Raw genomic sequence first — 15,589 nt, forward strand, 5'->3', positions numbered from 1 at the left:
CATATGCTGCACTGGCCAAAAGGTGTCAGACACCAGTGGTGTCTTAGAAACAGGCCGAGGATACGGAAGTCAGAGGAGCAGTGGTGTGACTTTTTGGCACTTTAATTGATAAGGCTCGTCAGTAAGATTGTTGAAACCATGTGTACTAGAGCATACAAGTCATTCTCATAATGTGTATGTGCCCGTGAGACTTGGACCGGGACGAAAGCCCCCGGTACTGCGCAGACAGGCTCCCGGCCCACGCCGTGGACACATTAATCACAGGTTATAATTAAATGTCTCCATCTCTTCACCCGGTGACAAGATGGGAGCTGAAGGGAGGCCACAGCTGCTATCTGCTCACACTGCAGCCAGGCCGTCCAGGTCCTGATCCTGAATCAGCTCACCGCTCATACGCCGCGAACCTGCGGCGTATTGCACAGAAGGAAAATACTTAAAACTCATCCTGTCCTTATTTTCATTCTGCACACTCCTGAAGCCGCTGCTGGCTTTAATGAGTACACACATCAGTATATCACATTTAATATTCTCATAGGATGGTGTATTTATTTAATAGTGCATCTTAATGGTCTTTGTAACTATTATGGTTCCAGTAAAATATTCCCAAAGAGAGTTATGTTGGAGCTTGACTGTGATGATATTTTCAAGGAGCTGTTCCAGTGTTTTTCAACCATTCGAAGGCAAAAAGGCTCGCCGCCATAGCTTCCTCCTGGCTGTCTCTCAATCTCTCCTCGAGAACTTTGTGTCTTTTGGGTGTCATTGGAGTGTTGAATTGCACAAACCAACCATTTTTGGAATTTGGGATTTGCCAAATCAACCAAGACTTAATTATTAAGTATTGTAACTTTTCCCTGGTCTTTCCTATTCATAAAGTATTGTAACAGGGACTTAGGGGCTTGACTTAGGTGTCCAAGGCACTAGTCATGTACTTGCCGATAATATCCTTACAGTTTTCCTTAAAAAGATTATAATGCATTACTGGGACCTTACATGCGGGAATCTAAAGGTATAATGAATAAAAAGCGTATCTAATAAAAGCGGAAAAATTATTCAGTGTCTTTGTGATCTTTCACAAGACTACCACCGTTCTTTGTCCTCATGCATTGTTTATTCAAACACTCTGCATCAAATCATGAATAGGTGACAGCGTGGACCACCTATGTTTGGATGAAATTTTATACCCTGATGGATGCTCCACAGGAGAGTGCAGGGGAGGCGTGTGCTGAATGACGATGTCCCGTTTAGAGACGATGGAGCTCACATCCTGACTGTAGCTGCCTCGTCATTAGAAAGTGGGTTCTAAAGCCTCCTTTCCAGAGAAAGAGGAGAGACAAATATGAAGACTGTGCAGCAGTGAACGTGCTAGTGAGTGAAAATGAGATGCCTAAAATCACATCATAATTAGAATAAAAAATATTGTGTAGTAATAAAAGACCATTACAATCTCATTCTTACAATTGATAGTTGCCAATTAGCAGCACTGAGATTACATTAAGTTTTATAATTTAGTTTGGGAACAAGGACCACGCATGCACCACCTGCCATGTCAAATTCCTTGTATGTGCAACCCTGGCAATAAAAGGTTCTGATTCTGATTCTTACCCTACATCCCTTCATCCCACAACCCTCATCCTTTCATCCCACGAGCCTCATTCCTTCATCCCTTACCCTACATCCTTTCATCCCTTACCCTACATCCCTTCATCCCACGACCCTCATCCTTTCATCCCACGACCCTCATTCCTTCATCCCTACCCTATATCACTTTATCCCTCAACCCTCATCCTTTCATCCCCTACCCTCATCCCGTACTCTACATCCCTTCATCCCACGACCCTCATCCTTTCATCCCACGACCCTCATTCCTTCATCCCTTACCCTCATCCTTTCATCCCACGACCCTCATTTCTTCATCCCTACCCTATATCACTTTATCCCTCAACCCTCATCCTTTCATCCCCTACCCTCATCCCTTACCCTTCATCCCACGACCCCCATCCCTTCATCCCCTTCCTCCCCTCCCCTTCATCCCTTCATCCCACAACTTCCATCCCTTCCTCCGTCGATCACCTTTTGCTCCCAAAGTCCATCACTTCAACATGCAATAAACCATTTGAAACCCTTATCGCTATTAGCGTGGTCTTTGTTAGTAAACAGATCATTATAGATAATCATTGTACAATGGTAACATTCACACTGCAGGCTGTAATGACCAGCTGTAATTTGTGAAATCACAGCCGTCACAGCTATTGTCCATTTCTTTCTTCCTCCGCCAGAACTCACGCACAAGTGCCGAAACAAAATGAATGTCATGTTGAACTGACAGAAAAAAAACGTCACACAAATTTCACTGTAACTACTGAGTCAGCATTGCCACAAATCAGTTATGTGTCACAACTGGCTTGAATTAGACTTGAAAATGTCTTAGTGCATGAACTATACTGTATAGTATGCTGCTGTAGAGTATTTCGTTAAAGTTCATAGTCTATAATTTATGGCTTTATTATTGGCTATTCTCTATATATTTACAATGCATGTTGTATTGCTATAACTATTCTTATAGGAACCGGTGATGTGTCTGTGCTCACTAACAGTGAGATTCGGTGATTTTATATGATATAATTCTCATTTTTCAAGCTTCTGGTGGCAACGTAATGTTCCTATGGGGGCTTGCAGTGTGTTTCCAGTCATAATTAGTGAAAGTAAAATGACTTAATTGTATATAATAGTTGTTTTACATCTAATGGAATCGCTATCATATTCCTATGGGATTTGGCAGTGTGTGTATGTCATAGTGAATAATGACTTTACAGTGACTTTTTGGTCTAAACTGCATGTATAAACTTCTGGTATAACTATATAACTCCTGTTGGAGCATCTTGTAATCCTTGGGTAAAAAAAACCATGCGTCCACAGAAACCTTTTTGGACTTAATTACATTTTAATATAAACCATAATACCCCCTCCAGCAACTTTTTGTAAATCTGTGGTACTGAATAATGGCTCTGTAATGACCTCATCTCATGGCCATTACACCCCACTGTAAAAACCACTGCTCTGTCATTTGCCTCCATTGACCAAAGTGACAACAGAGAAGTTTCCCCCCCTCCTCTTCTTCTTCTTCTTTAACCCACATTGTGTAAGAAAGAAAAGCAGAATGAGAGGGGGAAAATACATTTTTCCTCGCTGTGGGGAGAAGCACAAACAATTTACTCATGCCTCCACATGCTGTCTGGATGTATCCTTTGATTTGCTGACCACCAGCCTCTTTTAACATTGTAATTCAAGAAATGACACAACGAGAGCAGAGATTTTGGACGAGCCAATTTCTTGCTGAATGGGGGAGTACGGAGAGGAATGAGGATAAAATACAACATCAAACAACAACAAATTGGGGAGATATAATGTTGTATTTGTATTTTACAACAGCTAACGTCAAACTATGTGTCATTGTTGCTAATTTACGCTCAAGTTAGTTTACATATACCGCGGTAAACACAGTTAGCTCCCCCTCATCTTGCGTTTGGTACGGCCCACAGCTCCTTTTGGTAGCTACATCGTCAGGAACTGGAGCACAACATGTTGGAGACCGTCGCCGGGCTGTTCCTCTCACAGAGTTAACTTTTTAATCCCGGTTCTGTCGCGCTATCGCACACAAGAGGAGGAGGCGGAGGAGGTCGGGGAGAGAAAAGGGGCTGAGAAGTCAGTCATGGTATGAGGTTCGCGTTAAAAGCCGGAGCGTCTACTTGCAGCAGAAAGCCCGTTGATTTTTAACTGCGAGGAGAAGAAGAAGAAGAACCACAAGAAGAACGAGAGGAAGAGGGGAAAGGGAAGCCCGGGGAAGCGAGAGAAAAGCGGGGTGCAAGATGCAGCTGGCCGCGGTGCTGTGGGGCTCCCTGATAACTTTGCTGCTCAGCCAGAGTCCAGGTAAGAACATGTCCGTTTAAAAACGCTGCAAAGTGGAGTTGAAAGCGCACGTGAGCGTGTTTTGGAAGAGGTGAACGGAGGTATATTTGTACCGCCTGTGTTTGTCAATAGTATTTTTTTTGTTTTGTTTTTATTCCGTCCGTATCAGCTCTGTGAACTGTTTTGACTCGCGCATTCAGACGTAGAAACCATCAGCAGCCAAGTTTCCCCCTTTATTAGAGAGCACAGCGTACGGTGAGAATAGAAGCTGTCGTGGAAAATGTGTCTGAGCGTTCGTCCGTTATTTAAACCGTGTTTGACAACATGCTTGTTGAAGCGATGGCGCGAGCTCTCCCTCACATCTAAAGCATTTCGTCGTTTAAAAATAAATAAATAGATTTAACATAAGAAAATGTTGCTTTACATTTGTGTAATTCCACTTTTGATACTTTGTTGCTTTGTAGTCTTGAAGCTTCTTTTTTTGCACTTGTGTGCGTGCTGTTGGAAGTCTGGGTATTATATTTAGTAACGAGTTAAACTCTATATATATATATATATATATATATATATATGTTGTTTTTTTGTTTTTTTTTGCTGTTACATGTAGGGTAGGTTGTATATACTACAATATGTTGGGAGTATGCATACACATGGTGTCCTATCTCTCAACCATCAGACAGGTTGCCCTCAGCTCTGGCTGATGGCATGCAATGTGGGAAAGGCGACGTGTGATGGATTATGTGCCCTTACATGGCTTATAAGCGGTTAGAAAGTTTGGTGCAGTTACTTGAAAATGCACTTTTCACTTCTCTCTGTTGTGCAAATTACCCATTAGCTCAACACTAATGGGTAATTTTGTGTGTCGGTGGATGCACCCTTAATTTCTCTATTCGGTTTAAAGAAGAAGAAATCCAAGCGCATTGCTGTGATTGCAGGTGAACTGGGCTGTTTATCTGTGATAACCTGCATCCTGTCCCACCCGCCCCCGGCAGCACTTATAATAGGTCTGAGTGATTTCCCCCCCCCCCCCTATGTTTTCTCTAACACCTTGTATTTACAACATGTTAGAACAGCCGCTGGAATGCATAGACCCTACGTAAGCTATTTCTAAACACACACAGCAGGCTGAGCACACACACACACACACAGTCGCACACACACGGGTGCCGTGCCCTCTTGACACGACACAAAAAAGATTTACACGACAGGATAGCAGAAATTACATCTGTAATTGGCTGGTTGGACCTCAAAAAGGAGGTTGCTGTAATTGTGACGACTCCTAAATGTCACCGGGAGACAGTCTCCAAAATGTCAGCCAGATAAGATTCAATATCCAATCGGAAACAAAAGCCCCCCCCCCCCCCCCCCCGAATGATCCACATCCTCCCCTCTTTATCTGGGGGAGGGGGCTCGTTTGATAATGGACTTGTTCTGTCACAAAGCAATTAAGTCTGCCGGGCCTGCGTCTTAAACACATCGCCGTCTGTTGTGCAATGAGAGTGAGCTGCCGCTGTTGGCATTCACCATTGAGGCACACGACGTATAGCTCCACTGATAACTGGTTTTGTAAGGCCAGTGCCCGATGAATGGTGTTCAATTCCAATTATCAATTCAAGATCTGGAAACGTGACCATTACCATGCTAGTAATTCCAAATATAACTTCTTCCCCCTCAGAGTTTCATAATTGTCTGGGTGGAAAATCCACTGAAATAGCATTTAAACCCTCATGTGACGGTGACAGCCAGACTCGCACTAATGACATTATTTTAGGGCTAGTGGCTCTTAGAGACGGGATCTCATGCCACAGCTATCCAGTGGTTGGGAAACTCCAGGATGCATGACATCCCAACATGGATACAATCAATCGACTAAATCAAATGTTCAAAGCAAAAATTCCAGTGGGTCAAGATTTAAAAAGTTTCGTCACATCGGCCACAAATGTTAGCAAAGTGATATACCGCTCTAACCCTGACATGTCAGCTGTTCATTTTCTTGACTCTCGTATTGTATGATATTTATTATGGGGTTCCTGGAAAGATGATTTAGGTTGTAAAGGCTATCATTTTCTAAGCTGTGTACTGTGAATGGCATTATAAATACCAGCCCCCGGGCCCAGCTGACAGTAGATAACCCAGGGCTACGATTTATCACTCTGCGTGTGCGTGTGTGTGTGTGTGAGCATCTCCAACGTGTGTGTGTGTGTGTGTGTGAGAGGTCAAGATGCCTTCTCAGCTAAGTCTAGTGGCCTTGCAGTAATAGGCCGAGTTGGTTTAATGGCATGTTGGGGAGTGTGTTCTACGGTTTAATGAAGTCGTCTGGGACGGGACGACGCCTCACCCACTCCTGCTATCCCCACTGGACGCTCCTCATTCACTGATCAGCTGTTGATCGGACGCACACATTGAGTCTGAACCTCTGGTGTTGTTCCACTGATGGCATCACTGCACATTAGATCACATTTTTACTTCCTGTGGAGTCCTTCAATGGAGGTTAGGGTCGGTATGAACAATGATGGTCCTGAGCGGGACTGAAGTGAGACAATGCCGCTGTAAAAATGTGACAGCTGGGCAACTGCCCAAAAAACTCCTCTCTTGAGTGGGTTTGGTCATTTTCAGCTTCTGCTGAAGAAGAAAAGAAAGAGTATGACCATGGGAAAATACAAGGAAAAGAGGTGGGCTGCAATTATTTACATCATTAAAACATTCCCATTGCAGTTTCCCAGAACTGAAGGCTACATTTTCAAATAGGTTTGTTTGAAGTCCCAAAAACCCAAAGGTATTTAATTTAAAATGCTCTAAACCAAACAAAAGAAGCGCCAACTCTTCTTTGAGATGCTGAAAGTGGGGAGTGTTTGGCTTTTTTACTTGATAAAAGGCCCGAGCGAGTTTCCAGCGGCGTGGTGTTGCAGAGGCGGGTCGCCGCACCACAAATGAAGAGCGCCTTTTGCTACCGCACAATAGTTGGCACACTTGTGATTTAAAACATTAACCTTCGGGGGGGGAAGCAGCGCAAATGCCGCATTTTAATGAGCATGGCTGTTGTCTTGGCCGCCGCCAAGTAATAACAAAATGAATCTGAAGAGACGAGTAGAGAATATTAAATGCAACTTCTTTGTTTTAATGAAACAAAGGATTTGGTCGGAGATGTTTGTCTAAATTTAGGTAAGGTGTGCAAAAGGTATTGCTCATGTGGCATCTGTTCCGGCACCAACACTCTGTATCCTCACACGTACATAATTAAGTACCGTAGAAATTAATGGAGATCTTTGCCTAGCCACCTCTGCAAAATCATCTGGAGATAAACTCTCTCTTGATCATCTAATGGACCAATCATTTCAGCACTAATGGTAATTGAAAAGGGAACAGAAGCAAGACCGGTGTACAGTAGAGGTTGGAGGCGAGCAGAGAGTCAGTTGATTGGAGGGAGTTTGGTTTTGTGTTCGCTCTGCTGCCCTGCTCTGCGGGGCGAGTTGCTGCCAGCCCTTGTGCCCTTCCCGGCCTCCTCTATCCCTTCATCATATTGATTAGTCCCCTGACACCACCCCCCCTCATCCTGGACCAACACACACACACTCTCACACACTTTCACCAGTGGCCTTTTCATACAACCTGCAGGCGTTGTTTTTGCGTACCCAGCAAGCATTAGAATGTAAAAATATGACTTTGTCTTGCAAAATAGCTCCAACACCGCAGTTGATGAAGTGCCCTCAGAGTAATTGTGTTGGTATTAATGGTGTTGCAATGTTGATATTACAGAATAACTCGGCCTACAGACAGATTTATTGCTCGCCACGGGTTGTTTTTGGTACGGATTCCACTCTGCGGGCGACGATACTTTTCCCCCGACAGAGAGGGGTTGTTTTCGAGGATGTGGCCGTAACTCGAGGTCTGTGAAACGGGACTCCTTTGTCTGTACTCCTGGCAGGGTTTGATTGTTTTGGCACGTACGCTCACCTTCCACTCTGGTGACGTTCTTGTCCGGGCTGAAGCTATTCGGGGGTCTTCAGGGGGGAGGACGAGGGTGAGAGTTTCATTAATGGATGTGAGAGCGGAGCCGCTGCGTTGGGTGAGCGTATGGGGATTTGTGTGTCCTGTGTGTGCCCTCCTCTGGTCTGGCTGGATCGGTTGGTGTCAGCCAGGCCTCTGCTTTCACCAGACCGGGCCACCTGATACCCCCACTGTGCTTTGTGTGTCTCTGCTGAGGGGATGGAATTGCACCTCCAAGGTAGCCGTGGCGGTAACCTATTATTACTTGATTTGAAGCCCCCCCCCAACCCCTCTCCAACATTCCCATGTGGGTAAATGTCAGGCCCCCCCCCCCCCCCCCACGCACACACACACACACTCCGCTCCTCATGTTCTTCCACCTTCTTATAAATCACCTGGTCCCCCCCCCCCCCTCTGCGTGAGACCCCCGGGCGGGCTCTCGTCTTCGGGGTCGTTTCTGATTTCAGAACATGACGCCACGGCCCCGGGGCCCATTTCAATTATGTTCGCAGCGCTAATATATGTCGCAGATGTCCTCTTCAAGAGCGCACGGGCAAGCAAGCAAACAAACAAACAAACAAACTCGACCACTGACAGCCCTCAACGGGTGGCGGTGTGAAAACAGAAATGATCCACAGGGGGTAAATCATGTGTCGAGGTTTTAATACTGCTTTTGCAGCCACTTCCACACTCTGCAAGGATGATGAGAGATTGCCACCCATGTGGGTTTGTTTAATTTTTAAGTGACCTGATGTTTGAGGGAACTTTTGAGTGCAGTTTAATTCCTTGGTCTTTGACCAAAAGAAAGCCGAAAGAACTAAGATCCGTTTTAACATCTGGCACAGGGACAACAGAGGAAAATGAGCCTTCCAAACTAACCCATTCACAGTTTTTTCTGATGATCACTTGCATGAGGTCTGCCAGCAGCTGTGGGTCACAATTAATCATCGGCTTGGTGGTCTGATCCCCACCTCCTCCTGGACACATGGTAAAGTGACCTTGAGCAAGACACTAAACCCCCAAATTGCTCCCAATGGCGGAGCAATTGGCCATCGGTGTGTGAGTGTGAACGGGTGAAGGAGAGACAGTGTGCTACATAAATTCAGTCCATTATGGTTCGGAGCTGGTCACAACAGCCACACCGATTTTGTTGAAAACTCCCAAAGACGCTTTCTTTCTGAAGCCTCCGGTAACACAAGCAAAATGCCCCCGGGGTACACTTTTGTACAAGTGTTCTGTGATGCTGTTACCGTCTAAAAACGTTGTCACATGAAATTCAGGCCGCGTCAACGCAGAGGTTCACTACCAAAAGGGACGTTCTTTGCTTTTTAGGCCATGTAGTACGCATGTGAGTTCCTCGGGGGTTGCAGATTATTGGAGAGACTGTAATAAACTCTGGTTCTCTGTCTCAGCGGGGGTCTGCTGTGGAGGACAGAAAGATAAGCAGGGCTGGAGACTCGCTGTCTGAGCACAACCGGGGGAGGGGAGGGGGGGACACAAAGACATTTTGAAGGACACGCACTTGTACAGATCATTAGTAACTTAATTCTTCAGAGGTGTCGGTTCACGCCTCTCTCTCCCGCTGTGACGTAGGGGGGTAAAGCATCTGAGGGGAAGCTGATTAGAGCTGCACCCTGTTGGAAAAAAACTGACCTTGCAATATTTTTGTTTTGTGCTCAAGTAAACAATTTAATCATAAACACAGTGGTTGTGATGTAATGGCAAAACAAAGTCACACCCACAAAGCAAGGTTAACGAGACGGACTCCGTGTTAGGAGACGGGTCGGGTGGGTAATAAGCCACTTATTCTTGTGTATTGTCTCGTAACCAAGATATCATGGCATCCTCTTTGCCGACAAAAAGAAGACATTAATCTGATGCCAGTGTCTGTATGGGTTCAGTCTACTGAGGGGAGACTGGGAGTTTTGTGCGGCCATATTTTCAGCGTGTCTAATGTCTTGAACTGCACAGAGGGCCACACACAAACATATGGATTTGGGGAAGACTTTCGTCCCTGGGCGGTAGAAACATCGGAACAATTTTTCAGTGCAGGACAGTTGTCCCCTTGTCATGTTTTTGGGCAAGGGCTGTCCCATCGTTCTTGGTAATGAATGGCCAGCTTTATTTCTGAATAGACAGCAATTAATCATCAATATCCCTCTGTTGGGGGATCATTTCATAACAACTGATGGAACTCCTTTTTGTAGCGAAATTCACGGGAGCTGACATGTTCCTTAATCACAATTAACACAGGCTCTCGGTCCCAAACACACCGTCGGCACTAAACACTCACTAGAGCACCGGGTGTATGTTCACCCGCTGCTGAAAATAGTCCCCAGCGAGTGCTCAGTGGTGAGGATTGTTTGTGAAAAAACTACAGCACCCAGCTGCTTCTATGATTTAAATAACGACAGACAGACAGGCTTCTTTACTAACTGGACGTGGCCTCATTCATTGTGCAGAGGTCATGGATGTGCGTGTGCGTGTGCGTGTGCGTGCGCGCGTGCGTGCGTACGCATGCTTTCCACTACAGCTCACAAACAGCCTGCCTGCTTCGCGGTCTCATAGACGGGTTGGCGACGATACTTTGTGTTAATTAATGTCAGAGCTGTGACTCCGTCTCTGTTTCTTTGCACAATATTCCACACACACACACACACACACACACACACACACACACACACACACACACACACACACACACACACACACACACTTGCTTCCTTTCCATTAGTATTTGGCTCGTCTTTCTCAATGACAATCTATGTTTTGAGTCTGAAACACTATCTGCCTGTAGACTTCAAAACATTTGCAGCGTGCTCCTTCTTTCAGCTTTAATTCATGTAATTCTTCAGTTATAATCATGGGGCATCAAACACTCGTACAAACCTGTCAGACCACTCCTGGAGCATAATGAATAACTCCATAAGTTCCAAAGAATTGTCACATCAACAGAAAATCACTCCTTTGATGGAGCTCTTGTGTTACATTTTCTGCAACATTTTTGCCATTGCTCTTTGTCACTATTGGAATCCATTGTAACCGCTTTGAGTCGAACCTTTCTGAGCCGCTTTTCCAGTTTCTGTCCTTTTTAGCAATATGTTTTTTCATGTCTTTCTTTTAAGTTGTTTTTTTCAAACACAGCTGCCTCTATTCTCACATTGTCTTCCTTATTTCCCTGATCTGATCTGTCGTGCTCCGCGCCTTAAACTCCTCCCGGGTGGCTTACGGTCGCCATCTTTAACCGTCTGTTCACCAGTGGTGGTCCTGCAGATGGGGGGGCGGGGGCCTGCAGCTGTCTCAAAGCTCACCTCCAAAAGGTTCCTGAATGAAGGTTCCTCACCTCTCTCAACATGCCTGTATGCACAAACAGCCTATTCAGCCATATGTCCAGGAACACACACAACCACCCACAGCCTCCAACTTCAGCTTGAGATAAGATTAGTGTGATATGATTCGACTGCGACCCCCCACAAAGACTTAACTCGGCACACTTTCTCCCCAAACTCGCACTCGTCAGTGTGAGTTTTAATCCTGTGTCCTCCAAATATATGTCAAAAATCAGTGTATTATGTTATAAATCGATACCACGCTGGCTGATCCTTCTGATGTGGAGTTTGCATGTTCTCCCCGTGTCCGCGTGGGGTTTCTCCAGCTTCCTCTCACACTCCGATACTGCTAAACTCTTAAGCTAGCTCACTTTTAGCGGACCAATAAAAACCTGTAATTGTACTCCGCTCAAATATTCAGTTTCAATGTGAAATACGTCACAGTACAAACTCTAAATAAGCTATAACCTCCGTTTCACTGGGACTTTAAATCCTGTAACACGTCAACAAATCCTGTCAGTGCATTTACACTCTTGGTAACCCAATGAGAGAGAGAGAGAGAGAGAGAGAGAGAGCTTAAAGGCCCGAAATATATCTATGAAGTGTGAAAAAGTAAGTGTAGTTACTTCCTTTCTAGATTTCATGTTTAGCTGTTGTGCATGCAGCCGTGGAAAAGCAGCTGAACGGACTTTGGTGACTTTCCGATCACACTGCGTACAGTATGAGCACATGGTGTATCAGTGTGGCCTCTCCCTCCCTGAGACTCCACAAGTGCAAGGAAGCACCTGCTCGGTATCTGATGTCCCTCTAGCTGTTGAAACCAGTAGGAGGCACGCTGCAGCACCACCTATGGAATCAAAAACACGTCCAAAGAAATCTCAGACACGCTCGTAAAAACCTTAATGTGACACCAACTTCCAGAGGCTACAGTGTCTGTCGAATATTTGGGGATTGGTTGTTTGTTTATTCTATCAAATGTTATAAAATGGCAATAGAAAAAAAGCAAATACCAGATATTTGGTATTTCTGATTTATTAACTGCTTCAAATATTCATTGATTCCACCGAGGATCTTAAAACCCAACAGAAATAAAATAAAACTCTTCCAACAATCATCAACTCTGGTTTGTGCTAAATAAACCTTTAATTCACAATTACATGTGAAAGTATGCTGGCACTGTTTTTCTCATTCTTCATAAGCAGACCATTAAATTAGCAAAAAAAAAAAGAAAAGCATTGCTCCAAAATTGGCCCCGAAAACCCCCCCAACTGGCTTTGTACTCAGCCAATATATTTGTCCAATCGCCCAACCCTTGACTGAGGTATTCCATCACCCTACTTTCACTCTCTCTGTAATTATCTCCCAGTGAAGCTCATGTACACACAGAGGAAGACTTCCTCGGGGCTCGTATGATCTCAGAGTGCCTTTGACATCTCTCACCCCCCCCCCCCCCCTTCCGATACTGACGAACTGGGATGTCACCTGAAAGTGTGAGAGCTGAAACCTGACTCTCAACACAAACGCACAATGCTCGTCCAGAGAGAGTAGCCGCTGATGCAGGTGAAGCACTGTACCTGTTCCTACTTCATGGAGGGGAAAATGTTTGTCCCACATCTGCTCCTTCTCCGCCACACGTCTTCATGCTTCTGCTTCGTCTCTACATTCTTCCCTCGCGCTCTTTCTTCTTCGCCATTTTCTTTCAATGCGCCCATACCCGACAGGCCTTAACTCAGCCAGGCCTGTGATGAAGGCGATGGAGGTGGTAGTTGTGAAGGTGGTGAGGGTCTTTATTATACAAACAGTGAAGGGCTTCGGAGGCCCCCTTTTGAGGCCTGGAGCCCGGAATGGGGACGCGACTCAAAGCGCTGCACTCCCTAATGAACTCGAGTGGCCCATAGAAGCGGGGCCCTTTCACAGAAGCCAAGGAGGACAAAGTGTCAAAACAAGCCCAGCCCCTCTTCGTTCACAGGGGCTAAACGCCGCCTTTTGACTCTGTGGAGTGTGGGCATCTGAAGGGGAGGGCATGAGGAGAAAGGAGGGGGAGGCAGAATGTACTTGTTAAAACAATGGCCTCTTAAATCAAGCACCCCTCCTTGCCTCTCTTCTTCTCCTTAGCTCCCCTGCTCCCCTGCTCCCGCCTCCCTAACCCCCTCCTTGTATCGCCTCGACTTCCAATTAGACCTACTCTTGCACAAGCAGTTGAAAGCCCCATATATATCGCAGGGGCCTCAAAGGAGAGGCTTTGGAGTTGCGTCTCTGTAGCAGTGTTGCCTCTATGAAAGGCCCTTAGTATTCAGAGGAGAGCCCTGTTTGGGCTCTTAAAAGCACTCAATCTGCCACTGGGGAGTTGTGTACCATCATGTCCCCTCCGTCCGCCGCCTCTACACTCCCTTCTTCCCTCTTTCTGAGCCACTCCACCCCCTCCATTCCTCGTCTCTTCTCCTTTCCGTCCCACCCTCAGCCAAAAAAACCCTTTCTTCTGTTTGTGACCCCTTCGCTGCTCCGCCATGCTTGGCTGCTCGCGGGGGCCGGGGCTCCGCGGCCGGGGCCCCGAGCGCTTGCCGTCTCCCTCCCCTAGCAGTTGTTTAGCCACAGATGAAAAGCGGAGACAAATATGTCTGTGGTTCAAAGTCCATCCCGGCAATTACAGTGACTGATTAAAGAGTTGGCCTACACAGGCAGCTATGTATAATACTACAACTCCCACTCAGTGTTTCATAACGGCACCTTCAGAATAGAACTGAGCTCAGCAGCGCCTGATAAGGGCCCATGGCTGGCTGAGTCCACTGTTTACGGTGCGGTGATCGAGAGTTGGTGCCATGAAAGGGGCCACGATTGTTTTATGGCCAGAGTTTATAATAGGCAGAGCAGACAGGCTTGGCAAATGATTCCTGTGCATTAAATAGAATTAAAACTGTTCAAGGAATAGACTAGTGCTGCAGCAATCAAGTCACTAGCTATTTCACTCCATTTCACAATTTAAACTGCATACTTTTTTGGCAGAATAGGCCAATAAAAACAACGTTTTAAGACATCGCTTGGATGGGAAATTGAGTTGAGTTAGTTTTATTTGATGCCAACTGGCTACATCGGCGTGTGTCATAATGAAAAGTTCTGGGCAAATTAAAAAGCAGCTAGCAATCTGTGCCTACGGCATCGCAGGCCTAGATCCAGCTTGTATTGCATTAGAAAAACAACAATGAAGTCAGCAGTAATGCTAAGCTGTGAACATAGCAGTGCATTGTGTGCACAGTTTAAGCTCAATTTGGCATCATTTGTTACATTGTATATGCTAAATGAGTAATTGATTAATTAAAAAAGAGAATCGGTAGATTGTTCAATAGCAAAGTAATCGTCTTTTGTTGCCCTAGAAAGGACCGGCCGGGATGTTTTACGCATCTTTGTGTCACCGTGCTTGTGTTTGCTGTGAAATGTACGTCTGTCCTCGCTCACCAAACAACCACGTCAGTCTTGCAGCGCTGGATCTCTGCGGAACAAACAAAAGCGGTGTTGTCAGATGTTGTTTATCTGCGAGGTTGTACACAGATGTTTGATTCACTTTGGACTTCCCTCTCATCTACACAAAGGATCTTGAATGCAGGACTGTGATTACAACAAGGGGCAATTTCAAACGTCAATGTAAACGTAAGCAGTGGTTGCAAGATTTATTTTAATCTTCTGCTGTACCGGCTGTACTTACTTTATAGCTGCAACTTCAAAAAGTAGTAAACTGATTTGGCCGATGTGTGTTGGAAAGAACCTTTTCCAGAATTGATTTATCAGATTTTGTCTCAATCCCAATCCTGGATTTCTGCCATTGTGGTTATCTTTTTGTCCCATAACTCTTTGTTCAGTGCTTTAGTAAATGTCAAGTATACAGGGATTCCAGCTGCTTAACAATACTGCATAAATGTGCTACGTTGTCGGAAAATAGAAACCCAGAATCAAATCATGAGCAAACAATGTAACATTTTTGAGAAGAAATAATAATGTTCTGGTGCTTTCTACTTTTGAATGCGTTTCAAAAAGTCCAATACTTATATGTCAGGATATAAGTGGGCGTTTAAAAGAAAAAAATCCTTTAAAAAAAGATTTGCTCGATGAAAGAAAAGAGAAAGGAAAAATGATTGCTGCAGTGACTTTGCCTGAGGATTGTGGTAGCCATTCCCAGGGGCCAGGGTTGGTCTTTATGCCTTGAGGCAAAACTAGAGAAAGATAATAACAACAACAAGACTCAACCAGAACCAGGGGAACCATCTGCCTGGACTGAAGTGAACCTAAGCGGGCCGCAACAATGCTCTGCTGAGAGTCGACACTAATTGGGTCGGCATGATTTTCCACTTTTGTTGCTAGGTGGTTGATCTATG

General features: G+C 45.3%; 1 protein-coding gene across 2 annotated transcripts in view; it reads left to right on the plus strand.

Annotated features, from left to right (window-relative positions):
* The first annotated feature begins 3,745 nt into the window (after positions 1–3,745).
* The window catches only part of lrp4 (low density lipoprotein receptor-related protein 4), a 100,265-nt gene continuing 88,421 nt past the window's right edge, over positions 3,746–15,589 (plus strand). For both annotated transcript variants that reach the window (XM_079165842.1, XM_079165843.1), the window contains exon 1: positions 3,746–3,927. In XM_079165842.1, coding sequence (XP_079021968.1) covers positions 3,867–3,927 — 61 coding nt within the window. In that variant the 5' untranslated portion in view covers positions 3,746–3,866. The remainder of the gene's footprint in view (positions 3,928–15,589) is intronic.

This window comes from Pholis gunnellus, assembly GCF_910591455.1.
Source record: "Pholis gunnellus genome assembly, chromosome: 1".
In the NCBI taxonomy this organism is placed as follows: domain Eukaryota; kingdom Metazoa; phylum Chordata; class Actinopteri; order Perciformes; family Pholidae; genus Pholis; species Pholis gunnellus.